The 23,857-nt window shown below is 31.9% G+C and overlaps 2 protein-coding genes and 1 pseudogene across 2 annotated transcripts; all 3 read left to right on the top strand.

The window, feature by feature from the left end:
* The first annotated feature begins 1,368 nt into the window (after positions 1-1,368).
* On the top strand, positions 1,369-4,651 carry LOC132282711 (probable mediator of RNA polymerase II transcription subunit 26c). Its single transcript, XM_059784464.1, has 9 exons — positions 1,369-2,392; positions 2,530-2,598; positions 2,670-2,752; positions 2,848-2,921; positions 3,049-3,107; positions 3,240-3,273; positions 3,350-3,480; positions 3,738-3,825; positions 3,958-4,651. Exons 1-9 carry the CDS (start codon positions 2,015-2,017, stop codon positions 4,065-4,067), a joined length of 1,026 nt encoding a protein of 341 aa, XP_059640447.1. The 5' UTR covers positions 1,369-2,014; the 3' UTR covers positions 4,068-4,651.
* A 9,428-nt stretch (positions 4,652-14,079) lies between these two features.
* On the top strand, positions 14,080-17,593 carry LOC132283395 (WAT1-related protein At5g64700-like). The gene is made up of 7 exons (XM_059785335.1): positions 14,080-14,519; positions 14,641-14,703; positions 14,874-14,990; positions 15,824-16,076; positions 16,802-16,960; positions 17,046-17,197; positions 17,283-17,593. The coding sequence occupies exons 1-7, from the start codon at positions 14,341-14,343 to the stop codon at positions 17,455-17,457; spliced, it is 1,098 nt and encodes a 365-aa protein (XP_059641318.1). The 5' UTR covers positions 14,080-14,340; the 3' UTR covers positions 17,458-17,593.
* Positions 17,594-21,230: 3,637 nt separating this feature from the next.
* The window catches only part of LOC132283397 (WAT1-related protein At5g64700-like), a 34,217-nt pseudogene continuing 31,590 nt past the window's right edge, over positions 21,231-23,857 (top strand).

The following is a 23,857-nucleotide window of genomic DNA, read 5'->3' as shown; positions in this document are numbered from 1 at the left end:
AAAGATCGAACCCTTAAGTGTATAAGGCATTGTTGGTTTAATCATAACGTATGACTTTAGGTGTTCGATAATACCCAATAAAACATCGAACAAGACGGTTACTAAGGCTTTAACCAATAATAAGGTCCCAAAAATTTTCATTTCTTTATATATTATAACTTTCTTAAAAACTTATTTCCATTAATTATTTAATCTCAATGAATAAAGAGATTTGATAGTGAGCCTAAATGATTTCTTTCTATCAATTTTCATTTTATTTTTCTTTCAAAAAAATAAATTTCTTTATATATTATAATCTACCTAAATTTTTTATTTTCTTCTATTATTAAAGCTTAACCAACAAAGAAATGTAATAGTGGTTCCAAAATATTTTTATCCTTATGTCATTTTTTTCTTTCTTTCTTTCTATCCTCATTGCACACACATACACTAACTGTAAGTATTAAATATATATTTAGCCATTATGGTGGGAATTGGTGAAACTTTTTATATTTTTTTAAGATTTTTTTTTTTTTCCTTATTCCTCACATATTTTTCTTGCTCTCTCATTTGTTGTTATTTTTTTCTCTTTCTCCACTCAATACTCGTTACAATTTACAATTTTATAGTATTGAATAATTTGTTGAGCATGTTGCATAAAATTCTTCCAAAATCATTTTTTCTTGTTTTGTAACTTAAATTATTGCATAATTTTATTCGTTTTTGTTATTATAAAATTATATATTTTGCTTATGAATTGTCATTACATTGATTTATATTGTTGAATGTGTCTACTAGAAAGTACAAGCCAATTAACTAATAATGGAACTAAAGATTGAAAAAAAAAACAAAATTAGTGATAGGTAAAAAATCACAAAACAACTAAAGAACATAATTACTAAGTTAACACTCTATCCACATTTTTTCATCTCGCCATTCACCTTTAATTATAAGTGAGTAAGTATTTGCCAAGATTATTAAAAAAAAAAAAAAAAAAAAACGCCATTCACCTTTAATTATAAGTGAGTAAGTATTTGCCAAGATTATTAAAAAAAAAAAAAAAAAAAAAAAATTGAAATTGAAATTGTACAGGTTGAATTTGGGCTTTTTTTAAAGTTGATTTGTCCAGGTTATATCTAATTAGCATGTCCCTTCATTCTCATTCCATTGAATGATGAAATGTGCTTATATACCCGATTAGGATAAATAATAACACAATAGGAGTCTAATATTATTGAAAATTTTAAGGAGAACCCAGTTTGATGACAACATGGCGGTAAAATAAGAATAACAACACGTGGAGAAAGAGTAGTACGTAGTTGATAAGAAGCGAGTCATGTCCGCGTATGAAAATACGATCTATAGATATAGAATAGATATAGAATATTGCAAATTCAATATGCCTTCAAAAAAGTGACAGATAACACTTTCTCTCTCTAACTCGCTCTCGTCACGCTGTCCGTTCACACCCATCTTCAAAACCACAATAAAACCAAAAAAACAGTGTAAGAGAGAGAAATAGAGCATCGAAAATATTGCTGCTTCACAGCTCATCTCTATCATCCCATAACAATAGAAAAAGATAAATAAAAGAAAAAAAAGAAAATAAAAAAGCAGAGTTTTCATATCAGAATATGCTCCCATTTGTCTGTGTAATTCTCTAGAAAATTCCATACGACTCTCCGTCTTCTACCACACTATGTGCTCTTTAGATCAGATGTTTTATTATTGTTATCGCTTTGATTGGTTGTTCAATTTTAACGGTTTGATTGTACTTTGATTGTTCTGTTTCGGTTCATCCATGGACGGAGGGACGGAGTCCCGTACGACGTCGTTTCACACCAATGATCTCTGACTCTAGATCTGATCCTGTTATTTCACAATCTGCTATTCAATTCGCTATATTCAAATCTTTAGTTGCGGATCTTCTCTTTTTCAGATAGAGAAAGAGAGAGCTCTGATATTCATTGCTAGAGAGAGAGAGAGAGAGCGAGACGAGAATTGTTGCAGGTTCGTTCGATTGGGTGTTTGGAAGATGGATTTGGAGGATTTCCGGATGATTTTGGCGAATTCAAGGGTGGATTTGTGGACGTTGATTGACACTGCGATCACCGTTGCTTCGTTGGACTACGGGCACGAATTGAAGAATCGGAGAGATCGAATCGTCGAGCGACTCTACGCCACCGTCGCTCCACCGTGTCGCAACTGCGACGTTGACCGTCGGACCCCGAACGGTCAGATAACGAGCAGTCATGAAGGCCGCAAAAGTGTTTCGCCTTCGACTCCGCAATCGATTCATAGAGATGAGGATGGTGAGGATGATGATGAAGAACCAGATCCGTACGCAGGTTTGTTCGATGACGAAGAGACGAAAATTCTCAGAATCAAAGAACACCTTGAAGATCCAGACCAGGTATGGTCTCGATTTTCATTTCAATTTTTTCTTATTTATTTATTTTTTATATATAGATATATATATTTTATTTTATTTTCTGATTGATTCAATATTTCCCTGATTTGCTGTGTCGATTTTGTTTTTGTCTGTTTCAGTCTGAAGATTCCGTGGTTGAATTGCTTCAGAGCCTTGCTGATATGGATATAACATTCAAAGCTCTCAAGGTAAATTATTGAATCAATTTGAGTGATATATGATTGGGTCTTGTTCTTTCTCTGAAAACTAATTGTTTTAGGAAACTGACATTGGGAGGCATGTGAATCGACTGCGTAAGCATTCATCTAATGACGTACGCAAATTGGTGAAACATCTCGTCAGGTTTGTAGATTCGGATTTCGACCATTATGGAAACTATATGCAGATATATAAACAAATAGCAGTTCTGAAATTGCTAAATTTGTTCCTTTTTAAAGGAAATGGAAAGATTTAGTTGACGAATGGGTGAAGTTGAATCCACCTGGTGAACTTGCATCTTCAAATCTCATCGGTACACCACCAAACCTTTCTCTACACAACACACACGTGTGTAGATACATATATATCAATATAGTAGTTAGTTTAGATATACAAATTACTACTAGAAGTGGTTTAACTGAAAACGAAGTTCGTGGCAGCTGATGGAGACTCTCCTCAGCAAAACGTACAAAGGAATCCTCTAAATTGTCATCACCAGGTGAAATCAGCATTGCTTCAACCGGCATTGCCTTTTCTTTTCTTGACACACAAAAAAAAAGGGAAAGAGAGAAAAAAGAAAAAAGTAGTTGAAAATTCTTAATTTTTGAGGTCAAAACTTTTGGTTTTGCAGGTTCCTGATTTCGGGTATTCTCCAAATCCACACAGTAAGTAGAGTATCAAATTAGATTTCAATTTCCAAATCAGATTTTGTTATTAACTCTTTTCCCAAATTAACTGTAGATGGGAGTTCTGGCTCAGAGAAGAACAATTCAGAACCAGAACCTAAGCCGAAAGCGATTCTTCCTCGACGAGAAGCTCCTGTTAAACCGCCCCATTCAGCTCCTGTTTCTGCCTCTGCTCCTCCCCCAAGTGTACTAATCTCAATTGGATAATCATTTCACTTCATTTCTGAGAAAAGGAAAAGCAATAGATAAACAGTAGTTTGGGTTAATTTTACTGTTTGTGAAGTTTGAGAGGGAGCTAGTTTTGGTTGGTTTTTATTGAATGCTATGCTGTTCGATACCAATTATTACCATTTTTGGGCACATTTTCTTGTCAGCCAAACACAGGAAACAGTTTATACTTTCTTCAAATAGGGTTGTGAAAATTTGTACCTTTTGACTTGCAGAGACCACAGAGGGATACAAGTATAGATCTTGAAAGGTTGGCTTCAGCAAGGAGGCGGCTTCATGAGAACTACCAAGAAGCTGAAAATGGTTTGACCTCTTTTTGTTGTTTGTCTGATTTGATGTTTAGAATCTGTTGTTTTAGTACCATCATTTTTTGGGGTTTCTCATAATTGGTACTATTGAAATAGTGATTGTGGGTTTGTTTTGTGTTTTGTGAAGCGAAAAAGCAAAGAACGATTCAGGTGATGGATATTCACGAGATACCCAAACCAAAGAATGCCTTCTTTGGAAAGAATAAAGGTGGCTTTCAAGGAAGGAACCATCGGTGATTGGTCACACAGATAAACCCTACAACGGCCAGAACTAAAACGGAAGGCGGGTTTTGATCATACAACAGGGTTTACCATAAACCGGTTTATCCTGTTCCAATTTTTATCCTTAAAAACTTATATAAACATAATTTTTATCTGGCATTTCATTTGCTTTTTAATTATAACTAAAACTGAATAAGCTTATTGAAATGCAGAATTTGAGGTTGTCAACTTGTCATTGCTGGTGTACATGTGACGTGTCTGTTTATGGAGCTTCTTGCACCTAGAGAAAGAGCCTTAGCTTTTGGATCAAGAGTTTAATGATTATTGTCTTGATCCATTAGTTGAGGGCTTAAAGTTAATGATAAGATAGTCGCACTCATTCACGGGATGTTGATTTTTGATTGAGGACAGTTCCTAAGCCGGAAAAAAAAAAAAAAAAAAAAAAAAAAAAAAAAAACACATGGCAATTGTTATTCAAATGCTTGACTAAAACTAAAAGAAAGTTGTGTTATGGTGATTATATGACAGCTTTTTTTTAGCTTTAGCCATTGTGAAAGGATTTTCTGAAGAAATAAATTGGGTTAAAGTTTTTTGTTTCACTGTTTTTCGATTGAAGATAATTAAGCGTGGATCTAGATCCAATTTAAATGCAACTTATTAGACTTGAAGTTACAGATATTCAACTTCAAAATAAATCATAAACGGTTTTTTTTTTTATGGGGGAGGGCTTGCTTCCCTCCGGAGCTTTGTGATTGATTATTTGATCGGTTAAGAGCAGCCAGGCTTTGGATTTGATGGTTGCGTCTTGTCGCAGTGATTATTATTATTATTATTATGATTATTTTTTTTTTCGGAGTTGATTATAAATAATTTTATTTTAAATGAAATTTAAGCACCATGAGCCATTGTTTGATGCAATAGTAAAAATTTGGTACAAAGAGTGTAAGTTCACATCAAAGTCTGCTCATTTTATCAATGACAAACTACTCTAGGAATGTACCTGACAGGTAAAAATAAAATAAACACAATTGTGTAACATTTTATGGGATATGGTTGTAGCTCTTTTTTTTTATTATTATTATTTAAAAAATGAAAAGAAAAAATCTTTTATATGTAACGATCCTCCCATCCTGATACCAGAGTTCTGGTAGATTTATGTTCATCACAATTTAAAAATGTGAAATTGTGCACCTATATTCATATATATACAAATACTATAACTAATATCTATGTCTATATATAAATTACTTATAAAAAAAATGATTTAACTGTGGCTTTATTAGCGCGCTTCAAAAACATGACAAATGAACGTGAATAGTACAGGACCTACCAATAAGTACTATAAATAACTATTTACTAATAACCATATTAGTAAAAACGTCAAATGAATACAAATAATATATCGTACTACTTATACTCCGTCTTTGTTGGGAAATTTATTTTACGGCCAATCCAAAAATTAGCTCAATTTTGGAAAATGTGTCCAATTTGGAGTCAGCCCAAATTGAACCTAGTGAAGTGAAGTCAATTCAATAATTAGCTTGATTGGAGGCCCAATTATTAGCCATGTATACAGTACAGACAGCAGGCCCACCCATGAGTTAGGCCTGTGCTTGGCACGTTTTCTCAAACTTAAGAGCAACTCCAATGCAAGGCACCCTTTCCATTATACACTTTTTATGTAAAGTGTACAATCATATTAGAAATTGATTCTACACTTATTTTAGAGATTCCAAGTTCTTATTATGCATTCATTTTTTCATACTACACTTTATTATATTATTATTTTTTAAAAAATAAAATAAAATTTTTTATTATATATTTTTTTCCCAATGGTTTTATTCTCAACAACTATAATACTAACAGCTGTAATTGTTTGCTCAATATTTAGATACAAGATTTCTTTTTTTAAAAAAAATAATATTACATATATATATATATATATATATATATATATATATATATATATATAAAGGTGCATTACATAGCTTCCTACAAGTAAAATAAAACAATATAACTTAGGGAAAAAAAATACATTAATACTTCCACCCATGAAAAAATATATAGTAAATATTACAACTACTTGCCCCTTTTTGCATAACGTGCCATAATTTCATTTTGTCAATCCTCAATCCATACTTTCATCGCCGGTGTTGCAGCATCATTTGGATTTTTTTTTTCCATCATTTGTCCTTCCTAAAGAACTTGCTCCCACTCAATCTCCATCATCTTCATTTCTTTTTGCGCCCTAAGCTCCTTTAATTTCATTTCTTTTTGCAACTCAAGCTCCAATCACCGTGTCCATTCTTGCTTCATGCCCAAATCGAATTTCGATTTCCTTTTAAAGTACGAGATTCGAGTACTAAGTTGTCCATCAACTTATTTTGCTCGGCAAATCCTTAAAACGATGTAAGAAATAAGTCATTTTGTACCTTATCTTTACTTTTACGACCTTTCTTGGCAGCTTTTTGCCCAATAAGTCGTGAAATGTCACGTGAACCTTCGTCAATGGCTGGTGAGTCGTTGTTGCCAAGGTTTACCGAACCTGGTACTGATACTACAGGAGTTGACTGAGTAGATGAATTAGTTGGGATTGAACCTGGTGTTGATGGAACTGTTTCGTAACAATCTCCAGGCTAATTCATATCAAGATCCATAGCTCTCTTATTTGTGTTTGGTGTTTGTTTTTTCTTCATTATATCGCAATTTTGGAGCCATTTTGAAGATTTTCGGAGAAGATTCCAACAGTGCTCCAACTTAAATGGCTCCCCTTCTTCATGTTCATATAATGTTTTTGTTGCCATGTGCTATAAAAATTAAACAAAAACTATATTTAGATAGATTGTTAATTAAAATAAATATTTATTTTTAAGGAAATTTAGATAGTAAGAAATTTATTATAAAGAAACTTATGACATCTTCAACGTTGGTTTTGGACATTGGTTTTGGATCTGTTGGTGGTATCCATTAAATTTGCTGACTACTCACTTAATTATTGTGAATTGATTCGACAAACCTGACTGCTCTGATTAATTACAAGGTAAATGGGCATCAACGTATAATGGGGTATTACCTATTTGATGGTAATATCCTAAGTGGGTAACTTTGATTCAGACCATCTCACACCCAACAACTGGCAAAGAGAAATTGTTTGCTAAAAAACAAGATGCCGTTAGGAAAGATGTTGAATGAGCGTTTGACGTGTTGCAGATCAGGTGGGTTAAAACGCAAGAACCCGTGTATTATTGGGATAAAGAAGATCTGAACAAGATAATGAGAACGTGCATCATATTATCATTGAAAATAAGCGCAGACACATTTTGCGATGGACACTTCCGCTGAATGAGCCAATATCTCTCCCACAATACATTCGAAACCCAACAATGTTGGCAGCACACATTTCCAATTGCTTTAGTAGAATTCGCAATACACATGTTGTACACTATTACGTTGGCTGGGGTTGCTCTAAGCATGTGCTTTAATTGTTGAACGTTTTCAAGACCTCAAAGGAACTTAAAATATTAGTCTTTTGCTCATTGAATGAATGGACCACCATTTTTGTCACATGTTCCATGCTTGAACTTCCAGATTGAGAGGCGCGCATGAGTTGTCAGAGAAATTAAATCGTCGCGGCGAATTTAAATCAAAATTATCGAGTAAAGAAAACTAGAGTCAAAAAGTTTAATAAAAATTCCAATTTTGACTATACATAAATAATAAATTCAGACACAATATCGTTTGTGAGCACCAATTTGAACCCGAACTAAATTTATTAGATTTGAAAAGTGAATGCTGAGCAACATTCATTTACCCAAAAAAAAAGAGAAGAACGATGAACAAAATTAACAAAAAAACTATACTAATGACTTTTGAACATGCATATATATATATATAGAGAGAGAGAGAGAGAGACATATATATATATATATATATATATAGACATAGATATCCAATTGCTATTTCTTGTGCAAAATGTCTTATTATTATTATTTTTTGTAAATTGTATATACTAGACTCTTTTATGTTTTTTGTTTGGTTCCATATTACAGATATGAAACATTTAACTTTTGAGTCCTGAAAAGAAGAATATGAGGTCTGGGAAACTTTATGGTCCATCACACGTACAACAGGTGGTGAACTACACCTGGACCAACCACATGTTTGTTATCCCATGTGGATGCTGCATAAATTGATAGAAAATTTGAGTTTATCTTACAAAATCACAAAGGTGTGCTATTATTATTTTTAAGTCAAATCAAATCTAATTTTCATTAAGCACAAATAAAACGTTTTTGTAAGCACCATGTTTGAATACATTAAGTAGAAATTATGAGTTTATCTTGCAAAAATCAAAAGGATGAGCTATATTTTCAAATCAAATCAATGTAATTTCTATAAACACAAATAAATTAAACGTTTTTGCAAGCACAAACATTACAAATTCTTTCACTAATGGCTCAGGATTGAGTGGATTGATTGATTCTATTTTCTTGTTTTGGGTAAGTGATTGATTGATTCTATTGGTGGAGATCTACTTTTTTTCTTTTTTCCTGACAAACAAAAAATATTCATTGAATCAATCGGGAAACTTTAAAACGAGGTACACACATTCTTTAAAATGATTAAGCACAATTATCCTTCAAAAACCTCTCATGACATGAATTTTGAAATTTAGATACCCTCTTTCATGAAGCCATTAAAGAAGGGCCTTTTAGGAAAAATCTTTTCCATGGCCAATTATGTAATTAAAGAACCAAATGTTGGATTAATTTAATATATATATATATATAGATATATAAGTGATAGGTTTAAATTATCATCTAATAGAGAAATAGAATTGTTTAACAAAAATATACATTAATTCCCGCTGGCTGATCCACCCAGAAGTCCAGTTGGGGAAATGGGCCAAGCTGATGATTATTTTATTTTATATATATATTATTTTATTTTTTATTTTTTATGTATATTATTTTATAATTATAAACTCCTCCCTCCCTTATTTTCTTTCGAAATTGTCAATAAAAAATATTTAGTCTCTTAACTTTTTCTTAAATTTTTTTTTCTTAGTTGATATTCACACTTTTCTTTTTACCAAAATTATTTACTCAAACAAAGCTTGAACCAAAACCTTTTTTTTTTTTTGATGGTAAAATAAACACACACACATTTTTGTCCACGTCAGGAGTCGAACCCCTTTCCTCCTCTTTAAAGATGAGGATATTATATCATTGGGCCAAAAATCCTTTAGTACTTAAACCAAAACTTGATACTTCACGAGACCCACTGATAACACCCAAGTATTTTTTCTTCTCTTTTCCAAATTCTCTATTCTCACCACTGTCCACACCATATGACACACATAATTTACCTCTACAATACGACACCAGTGCTATACTGTATCATACCACTTATATATATATAGAGAGAGAGAGAGAGGATTTGAACCACTTTAATGCATGTTGCGATTGGGACCATTATAGACACCTTAAATGGTGTGCGGGTTATTTTCACGTTATATTCACATGCATGCATGGATGGAGTTAATTACAGTAGTTTGGTGAATCCAATGAAGTATGGTCGTCGTTTCTTGGAAATGGGGACTCAAATCATTCTTTCTATTTTTCAAACTATAACTTTACTTTTGTTGCTTTCAAACAAACTCTTAAAAGCTGTTACATATCTATCAATGCCTTGGGACACTAGGACTTCATGACAAAGAGTATCCAAATGAATCTACTCTGTATATTTATGAAAATTTAAAAGCATGACCTTCTTTACAAGATATACGCAACATGCTAGATGTTTCCTGTATCTCTACGTGTGGAATATATAAAAGTTAGTGTTTCTTACTTTCTCTGTGTGAAGATTTTTTGTTTTAATTATTAAATGAAGGTTAATGAGCATGTGGCTTGGATGTAGCTGAAATCGCACAATACCCGAGACAACTCATTTTTGTTGTGTAACTCGTGGGGGCATAGCATAGGTTTAATTGAAATGACTGAAACATAACCCCAAAGTCAAAGAAAATGTGCATTTATATAAGTTAAGAGCCTGCTTAATTAATTTGTCACTCAAAATACAATACTTTTTAAGTACGGACTCATAAAATAGATTAATAGACAAATCGGATAAATCTCAGACTATGTTAGCGGGCTTGATTTCTAAGGAATTGTTGCACCGATAAAAATTTGATCTTGAAACTTGATACTTTATGCGACACTAAGATTCAAGTCTTTTCTAATTAGACCAATTCCTTAAGATTAATTATGGCCCTTGTGTGACTAAAATCATGGCCCTTGTGTGACTTCGATCTCTCCAAAGCCACGGGTCATGGGTGGTTTAGATTTAGATTTTAGTATTTATTGTAACCCGTTAAATATAAGGGTTGTATATAAAGGTGTAAGAGTTTGTACTATTGATATTAAATTTTACAAAATTAAAAATACAGAGATAAATAGGTAAGTGTATATGAGGTTAGGGTTTGAAAGAACTTATACGTCTCTTTTCTAAGATTTCTTATTCGTATAGTAAAATAGTTCCATGTCATCACTCCGATCATATGATTAGTCACATATCACATGTTTATTCTATATAATTTTTTTTTTTTTTTTTTTTTTTTTGTTTAGTAGTGTTACATATTTGACTCTGCATGTTTATAGCATGCCTTGTTATGACAACAAACATAATAATGACAGCTAATTGAAATGACATTGCGAAGTTTTTTGTTTGCTTATTTATAATAATTGGTTGTTGTTGATCGATCAATGGATTCCTTCTTTTTGACTGGTGCTAGCCTTTGCAGCTGCACCGCAATAGAACCATTGTGTGCATGTGTAGCGAATTATATATATATATATATATGTGGTATAAAATGTCGGCTTAGGTTTGACAGGCATGGTCAAAATCAGATAGAAACACCAAAAGGAAATTATGAGAACATACAGAAACATCTTTTTAACTATGAAGGAATAATTAAAGAGCTACCTTCCGAAAAAAAAAAAATAATTAAAGAGCTGATGATCTTTGACCATTGAAATTTAAAATTACCTGTACAATTAAATTAAATTAATTAGTTTGATTTTCAAATAAGATTAATTTGGGAATCGTCGTAGCCGTCCTAGTGAAAATACTAGGCATTTTGGATCCTGTTAGATCCAACTGCTCAGATTCAGATTCAGATTCATTGAGAGGACTGGCATTTGCTGTTTCTTTTCTTTGAAAATTTGTAAAGGAATGATATATAATTTATTAATATTTTTTAAAAAGGTTCAATGATATAGAAGTTATGATTGCATATATCTCAATGATATAGAATTTATTAATATATATATATTTTTCTTTCCGGAAGCTCACATAGGTCGTTCAGTGGTTTGGTTGCTCCGCGATCTTCATTGGATTCTGTCTTCGAGTTCGAGTTTTGGCACCTCTAACTTATAATGTCTTTAAATATATATATAAATCTAAATTTTTACTCGTATAACATTGCCCCATTTATAATTTGTTTTTGGAAGAATGAATTTTTAGTGTAATCTACAACCTTTACTGATAAAACAAAATAATGACAACGGTTATGCAAAATAGTTAACCTTGTAAGTATTATAATTTACGGAATCAGTGTAAGGTATTTCTCACATTGGGTAAAGGTCAGACTATGTTAATAGGCGTGAATTTTAAGAAATTATTAATTTATATTTAGAAGGAATCAATTTTAAAATCTGATATTTGTATGATAGTAAACCTTAAATCTTTTTAAACTGGCCAACTCCTTAGAGTTTTAGAAAGCAAAAACTTCGGTGGTCAAATTTTCTATGTACAAAGATTGGCCACCATCTGGGATTCTTTGACTGCTGATCAAAGTTGAGTTGGGATTGACCTAGCTTTTGAGATTCGCCTAAGATTTTTTTCTCTCCTTCATTTGTATGTTAAAAAAAAGAGTGGAATTGTTTAGGAAAGTTAGAATTGAAGGCACTAGAAAAGGAGGGCTAGACGCTAACTAGAAAACAAGATAGAGCTAGCCCAATAAAGTATATAGGGCATATATATATATATATATATATATATATATATATATATAGATAGATACACACTACGAAAAGTAAATACTTGGAATAATTATGTTTAGGCGCATTTAAATTTAGCGCGAGAAACATTGTCAACCAAACACAAAATCCTTTATTCTTCTTGAAGCCTCCCAAATGTACGGTTCTCATAAAAGTGTTAAATAATCTTGGAATAACTTAAAGTTCCTTGTTATATGAAGCATGATTGAATTATTTATAATTAAGAAATCAACTGCATGGTTAAAGCAATCCATTATTTGTTCAGTTACGAGTAAAGAGGAGGCAAGTAGAGAAAAATGGGGAATCAAAGAATATTAATCTTTACTTTATTAAAATTAGATATCGCTAAAAAAAAATACATAAACTATTAGTTAAAGCAATTCCCTTAACGTAAAAAATTCTGCTAGTGGAAAAAACCCATGCCCTAGCTAGAAAGCAGCCCTAGAATCTTAAAAAATTATAATACTGTAGACAGTAAAATAATAATATTTTGTACCGTCGATTCTCGTGAAAATATTTGGTGATAAAATCCTTGTAAAAATCTACCTATGTTTTTTTTTTAAATATTTAAAAATCATACAATTTTACCATTGATGGAAAAAAGAAAAAAAAAAAAAAAAATTTGTCGGCTTATGGATATATTTGTGCTTTTATCATGCATGTCTATTCCATTTTTATTCGGTTAATGAACCTACTGTGAAAAAATAAAAATAAAAAAGTGGGCCATGTGATCTGTGGTATGTAACAAAAATAGTGGTAAAGAAATCGAAGACTAAACTTCGAATAAATATCGAATCATATGTTTTTGCCATATCAATTACTTAGGCACTTTCCGATACAAGTAAAAATAATTGTACAACAAATATAAAGATATGTATACCCTCAATATTAAATCGTATTTTCATTTTATACACTCCACGTTTTCTCTCCCTAAGATTCACTAATATCTCTCTCTCATCGGTAATCCTCTCTCTAAAATTCTCATTAACTTTTTCTTTCCAAAGGTTTACCAATCGCTGTCTCTACCAAATTCCCTTCACTTTCTCTCTTTAATATTTGGGTCTGAAACTCTCTCTTCTCCATCTCTATATGAAATTCTCTTATCTTTTTCACTCTTTAAAAATTAACATATCTCTCTGATTTCTCTTCACTTTCTCTTCGCGCCTAAGATTGGGTCTAAATTTCCTCCTCTATCTCTCTGAAATTACTTTTTATCTCTCTAAAAATTTATCCATATCTCTCTGTGAAAAAATTATTCAATCACAATGAGATTTTAGGAGTCAAATTGTAAAAGGATAATTCAAAATTAAGGTTGCACAAATTAAAATAAAAAACTTAAACGGAGAGAAGGTGAATCAAATTAGAGTTTCAACATTGTCCCATTTACATAGAGATGGAAAACTTTCATAAATCTAGTTTTGTGTGTGTGTGTGTGTGTATATATATATATAGATAGATAGATAGTTGTGGTAAAAACAAAAAACACCTTCCTTATACTTCTATTTTCAAGTAATTTATTTCTCATTTAGTTTTATCATGTGAGATGTATAATTAGAATGGTTAAAAAATTGAAAAATGGTCAATCCACATCACATCCGATAAAAATTTAGGGATTAATATTTAGTTACTCTATCATTATTCATATAATAATAAGTAAATTAAAAGGAGGCATCCAATGTTGCCATCAAGCTACCCATTATTAAATTACTGAATGGCGTAGCGAATGGACACACCACAACTGCTTTTGGTGGTACATCGCAATCCAGGTAAAAGCAAACTAATTATTATCACCACATACGTCAAATTTACAAAGATGCACGTAGTTTTCACTCAATTAATACTCTCACTCACGGGTCACCTGACTCACCCATAAATATCCTCATTAATAAAAAATAAAAAAAAAAGGAAAGAAGAAAGGAAGGAATCAAAGTACTTATCAAGAAAAAAAATTCAATCTATATTTGAACAGTGCACACGAAAACGTAGTGATCACTTTATAAAGAGTGTGGTCTCCATAGATAAAGGGAACCATACTCTTGTGTGGTGATCTTCGTCTTTTCGGTGTACTTAATTGTCAAATTGCCTCTTTCGTACTAATTAGACTTTCGAGTCATAGGAATATCCTATTTCGTAAACTTGTATATATAGAAGGATTGACATATTGTAGTCCACTAAGTTGCATGTAGTTGAAGAAAATTAAATCAAGCTCATCATTGCATCATTTAGAAATGACAATGGATGAAAAGAAACCATATTTGGCTGTCCTTCTGGTTCAGGCCATATATACTGTAATGTTTTTGCTCTCCAAGGCTGCGTTCAATGTCGGCATGAACACTTTCGTGTTCGTCTTCTATAGACAAGCTGCTGCCACAGTTTTCTTAGCCCCTCTTGCATATTTTTTTGAAAGGTACATACATATATATATATATATATATATATATATTATCATCAATTCAATTCTTTCTTCTTCTTTTGAATGGTACATATATACAGTACTTTTTATTAACCTCCTTGAATTGTTTCCTAAGGAAAAACGCGCCACCGTTACCATTGGTGACCCTCTGCAAGATCTTTATGCTCTCTCTGTTTGGGTATGTTGTTAAATTTCATTAAATTATTATTTTTTTTTTGTTTGTTCTTTTGTTTCTGCTCTCAAAGAAATATATGCTCCTTTTACAGCTGTTGCAACTTCTTCATCTACGTGTGGTGTATGCATTTTTCTTCTTCTTCTTCTTTCTAAACTCTGGTCTTTTGGTTTTAGGATTACTTTGAGCTTGAATTTCTATGGTGTGGCTCTTACATATACATCTGCAAGTTTGGCTGCTGCAACTACAAACTGCCTTCCGGTTATAACTTTCTTCCTTGCAGTTCTATTCAGGTACGTATATATATCTATATATGTATCTATAGTCATATATTATTCTTCTTAATTTCTCCTTCTTTAATTAATGTTTCATTTAGATGCATCAAGGATATGATTTCTAGATGCCAAAGGCAATTTGAGCTATACATGTTCTTTTTTCGATCTTCTTCTATTTGTTTTTGTTTTTGTTTTTGTTTTGTTTTGTTTTGTTTTTTTTTTTTTCTTTTTCTTTTTCCGGTAAATTATTATTATTATTTTCTTATAGATAAATATATTAAATCACACAAGAACCCTTAACCTCTTTGTAGTAGATACGATGTCCGAACAGTCCAACTGATTTTTGAAACTCAAGTTAAATGGCCTTAATTAGTTAATTACCACCTAAAATCATGTCCTGCACGTGATATTGTTACATAAAGTCAAGCCTCATTTTTGTGATGCTCCTTAATCAAATCATTATCATTTGCATTCAATGTAGAAAACGATATTTTCCATCACAAAACACCATGTGGCTCACATGTAATTAAACTGAACTTCACATATAGTATATATTTTTAAGAGATATATCATATATGTATCAATTACGTGGAGACTTGATGTAAATTTAAGCGCATCACAAGTTTTTTCTGGGATGAGAGCAACAAAAGTTGAGCACGTAGCTAGTACTTGAAAAAGATAAAGCAGGTGAATTACACTTTTATTTGTTTATTTTAAACAACTAATAATTATTTTATTTTCTTTTTCTGATTTATGTTTTAATGTTGTGAGTATGTTTAAATATTGGTTTTGAATTTTGATTAGAACATAGAATTTTGAACAATTAATTAATTAACGTTGTTGAGCTACAGAATGGAAACTTTGAAGTTGAAGACAACCCCTGGCATCGCAAAGATTGCAGGCATAACAATCTGCATGGCAGGAGCAGCAGCCATTGCCTTCTATAGGGGCCCCACTTTGAAACTGTTGCTACATCACCACCTCTTGGGACACACTCACACCCAACAACCTCAACTTCATGTTCTCCCCACCAAAACATGGAAAACTGGTTGCTTTCTCATGTTCCTTTCCAACTTCTTCTGGTGTTTCTGGCTTGTATTGCAGGTATATAAATAAATATGTTTGTTTTTCGAGTTCTTACGTTCTTTTTCTCCTCCTCTTTTTTATTTAGAAATATCAGAATTTGAAATTTTCTAAACTTTTTTTTTAGTAAGGGTATAAATTAAAGATTCAAGACTAGCTTAAATAAAATTTTAAAAAAAAATTCTCAAAAGTAGGGCTTAATGGTCCTAAAGGAAAAAAATTTACGAATTACATGTGTTTCAATGAGAAAAGAAAGTAGAACTTGTTGGTGATTTTTTCCCTAAAAAGGGAAAGAAAAAGAAAAAGAAAAAGAATGAACAAAGAATTACAAAAAACTAACCAGACAGTGGGTATTAGGGATCCAACTATGGAGGGACAAAGGGCAATAGAGGCCATCAGTAAAGAAAGCTAATTAAAAGCCTAGATTCCAAAACATTTTGTGAAAAGGGTAGACAAAAAGAAACCATATTGTACTGCATGTCTCCTCCATCTAGATTAATGAGTAATTAAAAAAAGAAATCAAAGCAAATTCATGATCTAAATAATATCTTGACTGAATGCAAAAAACTTCAACTTTATATAAATTTGTATTCTCAATTTCTTAGAAAAAAACAATTTAATCATACATAATTGCATCTCCATGGAATGTTGAAACCTGCAGCATGCACAAACAAGTAAATTTATCCAACTTCCATCATGCAATGCACCACTGACTAAATTTCTTGTTTTTTGTTGTTTGAAAACAGGGTGGAGTTATGAAAAGCTACCCGTCGAAGCTTCTCTTAACAACACTTCAGTGTTTTTTGAGCTCAATTCAATCATTTGTGATTGCCATTGCTTTGGTAAGAGACCCTCATGAATGGCAGCTGGGATGGAATGTCAAACTCCTATCTGTAGCTTATTGTGTAAGAAAGAAACACACAATTCTTTTTAATTTTTTTTTTACTTTGTAAAAATTCACATTTTAACATATTATTGAAATAATTACAGGGAATTGTGGTGACTGGTGTTACATACTATTTGCAAGCATGGGTGATTGAGAAGAAGGGGCCAGTGTTCCTAGCCATGTCGACGCCGTTGGCTCTGGTTTTTACAATCTTCAGTTCAGCATTCCTCCTAGGGGAGATTATTAGTTTGGGAAGGTGATTTACGACAATAAACATTATCTTAATTAATTCACCAAATTAAAGCCTTGCAACATTTAAGCTTTTGTTCTCTTGTTTTCAGTGTTTTAGGAGGAATTTTGTTGGTTGGAGGACTTTACAGTGTATTGTGGGGAAAGAATAAAGAGCAGAAGATGGATGATGATGGCATTTGTTTAACAGGTGATGAAGCCGAGAAAGAATGTGCAGAATCAAAAGGATCAATGGAAACCAAGAGTGACCCAATAATGTTGGTATAGAATAAACATGTTTTTGTGTTCATCATATATGCAAGCCCACGTCATGAGAATCTATAGAAGAAGATGTACGATAAATTATTAGATAGTCCTTGGTTACTTGGTTTAATCCAATCAAATATTTATTTTTAAGAGTTTTTGAGATTGAGCCACTAAAACAACTATGATTTAGGACTATTGAATAATTTCTTGAAGTGATAAGAGTATAAATGTTGTTAGGGTAGTTTGTAGGGGTATAAAGGACCTTTTGTGGTTATTTTGTTAATTATTGAAATTTCTTCAACAGAAATGCTATGATAGAGTATAAATGTTGTTAGGGTAGTTTGTAGGGGTATAAAGGACCTTTTGTGGTTATTTTGTTAATCATTGAAATTTCTTCAACAGAAATGCTATTATCATAGTGATAGAAATTCTCTCCTGTTGTTAGCATCTAATAGTGATGATTAACATCACCTTTATAACATAGCTTTGTCATCCCCAAGTCAGCATCTTGAATAAAAAATTTATTAATCTATACTTTATTTTATCATATATATACGAATAATGTTTTATACTGTTATACTTTATATAATATTTTACCTAAATACTTTATACAATGTATTCTATTACTAAAAAAAATAAATCATTCAACTTTACCTTTTTATTTTAATTAAAACACTTTCTTACTTCTTCTCTCTTGTAGAAATCGTTCATCGCCTACTTCTTCGCTGAGCTTAATATTTGGTTACAATTGAAAGTAAGAATTTAATTGTGACAAGAAAATTTAATAACTATTCTGGGCTTAAGAGAAGATAAGAGTAATGCATTTCTTTAAATGGCTTAAAAGATGATCCGGTTTTGTTATTTTGAGAAACAGGTCCAAAACAATGATTAAGCTCAACAAGAAAAAAAGGTAGATCCAATAAATAGTAACAAAAAGCCCAACTAAAGTTTAAGATGAACCCAAACCCAATAGTGAGCAATTTGCAAGGCCCGTTACTAAAGGCTCGCTATTCAATTCGCCGCCGAGCTAAACCCTAAAAAATTAACAATTTTGTTTCAAAAGCTTAGGGTGTTTGCGAAGTAGGCTCAACAATATATATATATCAAAACAGAAACTTAAAACTAAAATAATAATTGGTGTTGAGCTTAATTTTTCTGAGTTTCTTATTTTTGGGTACTAGATATGCATGTTTTGTATTGGGAGGTATGCTATTTAATTAGCCTTGTAATGGTTTTATTCTCTATTTTTAAATGTATATTACTTATCCCTAAAAAAAAATGAATTTATTGTTTTGTTTGAAATTTTAATTGCAGATTTAAAAAAAATAAAAAAAAAATTAGTAACTATAAGAGATAAATAATGTAAAAAAAATTGGACCTAAGTAACAAGCACGGTGTGGAGTGTCCTAATTTACTTCGAACTATCAATGGCACTAAAATGGTAACAAGCACAGGAGTGTGTCCTAATTTACTTCAAATATAAATTAATTGGACTAATTAAGCAACAAAGCACAAGACTGTGTGCTACTTTACTCAAATATCAATGCACTAAAGTGGTAGCTTTAGAAAACTGATATCTACTGCACAATCTTTTAGCATATCACTTATATTTGCTATATTTATCCCATTCAACTTAGGAGTTAGGGATTTCCAAAACCAAGCAAACTTAACTAGCAAGAAATTAAGTTTATATAAATATATATAGCTTGAGGAGGCCAGTGTAGTAGTAAGTGTGAGAAATATTTAGCGAGAGAGATAGAGATAGAGAATCCCATAAGATGGGATGTCGAATTCTTCCAAAACCAAAACGTATAAGCAACAAAAAGGATAAACATGTTACTTTTCAGAAGAGAAAAAAGTGTTTGGAAAAGAAGACTTTTGAATTATCTACTCTATTTGATGTTGAAGCTTGCATAGTTGTTTATGATCCCACACATGATGATGATCAGCAGCCCTACATGTGGCCTAAAGATCCTGATGCAATTCGGCACATGTTCACATCGTACAAAAAAAACAACCCAATGAAAATTGTAAAAAGTGAAACCTTGATTTGTCTCACTTCTTTGAAGAAGATCCTGACAAGAAGAAGGAGGAGGCTAATAATGAAACTAATCATCATCATCAAGGTACCACTTCTATATCAATCGTAAAAGTTGAGGACAAGAAAAGTGATGATGATGAGACCACAAAGTACAACAAGCATTTTACTTGCGATGATCAATTTAACAATCTATCCGAGGAAAATTTGAGAGACTTTGGTACCAAATTAGAAGAAAAGCTTGAAGCCTGCAAAACTAGGGTTCAATTTTTGAAGGATAGCTTTCTTGCTACACAAGAAAACAATTCTAATTATTTTATGCCATTAATGGAGCCTATTATTAATCAATGAGCAACAACCAATTTCTTTCTTCAACCAGAGTGATCATCTTGGCATGCCAGCTCATTACCCACCGTTCCGTCTCAATCTCTCAATGAATGGTATTGAAGAATATGGCATTGGACTTGATGAAATAATACAGATGTGCTACTACGGTGATTCCACCATGTCATTGGACATGGAATGCCTTGACTCTCAAGCATAAACTAGAGTTTTGAAGGACGTGAATTTTCTGGTTTTGGTGGTCTACTTTTTTGTTAGACATTGTTATCTATATTCTTATATATGTTTAATTGTTGATATTAGACAATTAATGTTGTAGATGGATTTATTAAAACACGATCAAATACAATTGTTGTACATGGGTTTATTTTTATTTGAATGTTGTCCAATTTAAAGTAGTATATTCAGCTAAATTACAAGCAGATTCAATCATAATCTTTCAATATTCCAGTAATAGAGCCTTTAAAAAAAAAAAATCAGAACTCTTCCTCAGTTTTAAATTTATGTCAGTTAAAGACCCATCTGAAATTACTCCTGTCCTTGTTTTTATTCTTTTTAGTACAAAATATCTTCTTATTTGTATGTTAAAACACCATTGGGCCGGCCCAAGATGACTGAGTCACCATTGGTTGGACACAATCGACGGCGAACAAAGGTTTCTCTTTGGAGACTGGTCGCCATCACTCACCGCCTATCTACTTGAGAGAGAAGGTTGGAAAATATATATACAATAAATATAAATTTTAATTCGTCTTATAAATGGTCAGACACGAGCGACGACAACCGAGGAGGGTTTCATCGTCGGTATATGTTTGAGAGAGAAAACGACCGCCACCACTCATCGCTTATCTTCTTGAGAAGGTTCGAAATTATATACACAATAAATATAATTTTTAATTCGTCTTATAAATGGAATATAATAGCAAGCTTTGTAATAGGAATTACATTTGGAGGGAGTTCGATTGTCTCAAGCCGATCTGATGCAATGAATGTTTTTTAGCATTTCTTCGTTCAATTCCAAACGGTACCTACTGTTCTTAATTTACTAAATTTGAATTGTAATGTTCTTTTAGTTTATTTTTGTTTTTTTCCCTTAAAAAAATTTGCCTGGCTTAATAGAAGATAAGAGGCAAGAGGGCTCTTGTGGGCTTGAGCCCATAAAAAAAACAGAAAAATTTACTAGGCCCAACCAATAATAAAAAAATATATATAGTATTAGTCCACCCCAAAATTAGCCCATCCAATCAAGCCCAAATCAACTCGGCCACCATACTAAAATAAAGGCCCAAGCCAAATAAGGTCAGGGCCCGCCCTGACCCAAGTCGAAAAAGTAGGTCGCCTAGGGCCTCAAAATTTATAGGCCCATGGATGATGGGCCTCCAGAAAAAAGAAATTTTTTTTTTAGGGCAAATCATTTCACCCTCCCCAATCGCCTCCATCTCTATTCTCGTTCTCAACCCTGAACTGACATCTCTCTCTCTCTCTCTCTCTCTCTCTCTCTGCAACTGCAAACTACAAAATCTACAAGAATCAGAAGTTCAAAACCCATATATTTCAGTTAATCTATCTTTCTGCAAGAATCAAAAGTTCAAAACCTATTACCTATATCAAAACCTATATCGGCATATCATTTCCGATTCTTCAAAAAATCAAAACCCATATCTTTCAGTTTCCATCACCCACTGTTCGCCGTTCGCAAGCTTCAGCCGCTGGCCCGCTGTCTCTCAACTCTCAAGCTTGCCCCCCTCTCTCTCTGCAACTGCTAACTTGTATGTATGGGTTTTGTTTTAATTTTTTTTTTACAGTATAAAGTAACAAAATTTGCATTGCATTTTGAGGTAATCATTGCATTGCGTTTTGAGGTAATCACCGTAATTTACATTTTATTTCAGCAATATATATATATATATATATATATATATATTTTAAAATTTTCTCTAACTTCTATTTCTGTTTTTTTTTTTTTGGTCGTCAATTATGTCTACAAGAAAATTTGAATCTGGGCATGAAAAAAGAAAAAAAATACGATCTGAATTGGATTAGAAATCTGCAGAAATTGAATCTGAAACAATTTTTATCAACATGCCAAGCTCTCTGAAGATGGAAATCCTTTCAAAACCCAAAAAAAAAAAAAAAAAAAAATCGTAACAAGAACTTTGACAAGCAAAAGTACTTAATATAGGGTAAAGTTCTAAAGTTACTTCTTGAAAATTAAAATACTTACAAAATGCATGCTTTTGAGTGAATTCCATAGTGGAAGGGGCTTGACATGAACTACCTCACATTCTGCTTCCACTAGTAGATTCTCAAATAGGATTAGTAAATTGTTCAAAAGAAGAGATAGGGTACTGAGTGGTGAATTGTTCAGAAATAAATTGGTAATTTTTTTTATTAATTACCCAAATAGGATTTTCTGTGCCTTAATCAGTCAATTGTCTAAACAAACACTGTTAGTTAACTAAAATTGAATTAAACAACAGTTGATTTTGGTTGATATATTTTGATTTAGCCCGCCCCATTGAGAAATCCTGGATCCGTCCTACTAATAATGTTTTGTTTCACATAGAAATACAATTTGTGTAATGCATGAAGGATATTTTCAATCTTTCTGCCATATTTTAATATTCAAATTTTGGTTTTTGATTTTCTTTTGTTATTAGAATGCAGAATATAATGATATTGATTTGTTAATTTTGAAGATTATTCCTAAACTGATGCATTGTACTTTGTTATTGGATTAATTTAACATAAGAGCTGAGTATAATATGTGCTAATCACACCTATCCATAATTACACCTCTTTCTATGGATAGGTGTCCAACATTTTGACTGAAAGCATAGTTAGGTTGGGTTGGGTTGTGAAACATGATACAGATAGTACTTAGATGGTGATGTTTTAATTGTTATGAGTGAGATTGTGAAACTTCTTCCTCACAACTTGAGTGTTTTCTTATTTTTAGGGTTAGCATCGGGCCTTAAATTTAGCAAGAACAAGGTTTAAGAAACATGCCTTCTCAGTCATCAGGTAACAAACTCTTACCTTTTCTACAATTTTAATTGGCATTTTTAGCTATTGGTTATGTTTATTTTTTCATGTTTTACATACTGAATTTTTGTTTTTGTTTCTACATACATATATATAATATTTTTATGATGTGATGCTCGAACAATTTATTAATGGGAATTAAAGACTTGGAAGTTCATTTTTCAATTTCAGAATATATGTTTTACAAGCTTATTAACGCTTTTAAAACTTTTTCTCTTTTGTCCTAATAATATAGGTCTCTTTTATGAAAGAAGAGCTAATAATATAGGTCTCTTTTATGAAAGAAGAGAGTTGATTGGAATGGGTGGAGTAGGGAAAAAGAAAATAGGTATGTTTTTTTGCCTAGCTAATTGAATTATATAAATCCCCTTGCCGTTGTGGCAGTGATGTTGGTTTTAAAATGACCAATTATGATAGGAAGTCTCTTTTCAGTTTATCTTAGTCAAATGTATATCTATGCAACCGGATTACGTGATTCTAGATGATGATTCTTCTTAATCAAATGTATATCTATGCAACAGGATTATGTGATTCTAGATGAGGATGTTAATGCTTTAGTGATGACAATTGATGATGTTGATAAGTGTTGACGAGGATGTTAACTACTTCTGTTTTATATGTTGATGCACTTAAATTAAGTCTGTTGTTTGAAAGCACTTAGAATTGAAGAAAATTTAAAGTGAAAGACATACTGAGCATAGTGTCTAATTCTTAGAATTGAAGGACATTTAGAGTTGAAGATATACTATTGAGCATAGTGTCTAATTCTTTTAGTTACAAGAATCTTTGGTCAGTTCACACACGATTTTTCAGTTCCTGAAATTTTGAAACAATGGTGTGTAATATGATTGATCTACTTGGGCTCTCTTCTTTTTTATCTCTCTAAACCCTAATTTTATCTGTGAAAAAGAAATAGAAGACTCTATGCAATTTTAATTTAACTTTATCTGTTTGAGCATTCACAGAGGAAATGTTGAAACTGAAACAGCAAAGACA

Source organism: Cornus florida, unplaced genomic scaffold, assembly GCF_030987335.1.
Source record: "Cornus florida cultivar Cherokee Brave unplaced genomic scaffold, ASM3098733v1 CherokeeBrave_3.0.0_Hap2_Chr11, whole genome shotgun sequence".
NCBI classification, from domain to species: Eukaryota; Viridiplantae; Streptophyta; class Magnoliopsida; order Cornales; family Cornaceae; genus Cornus; species Cornus florida.
This window is presented reverse-complemented; position numbering and strand designations above follow the sequence as displayed.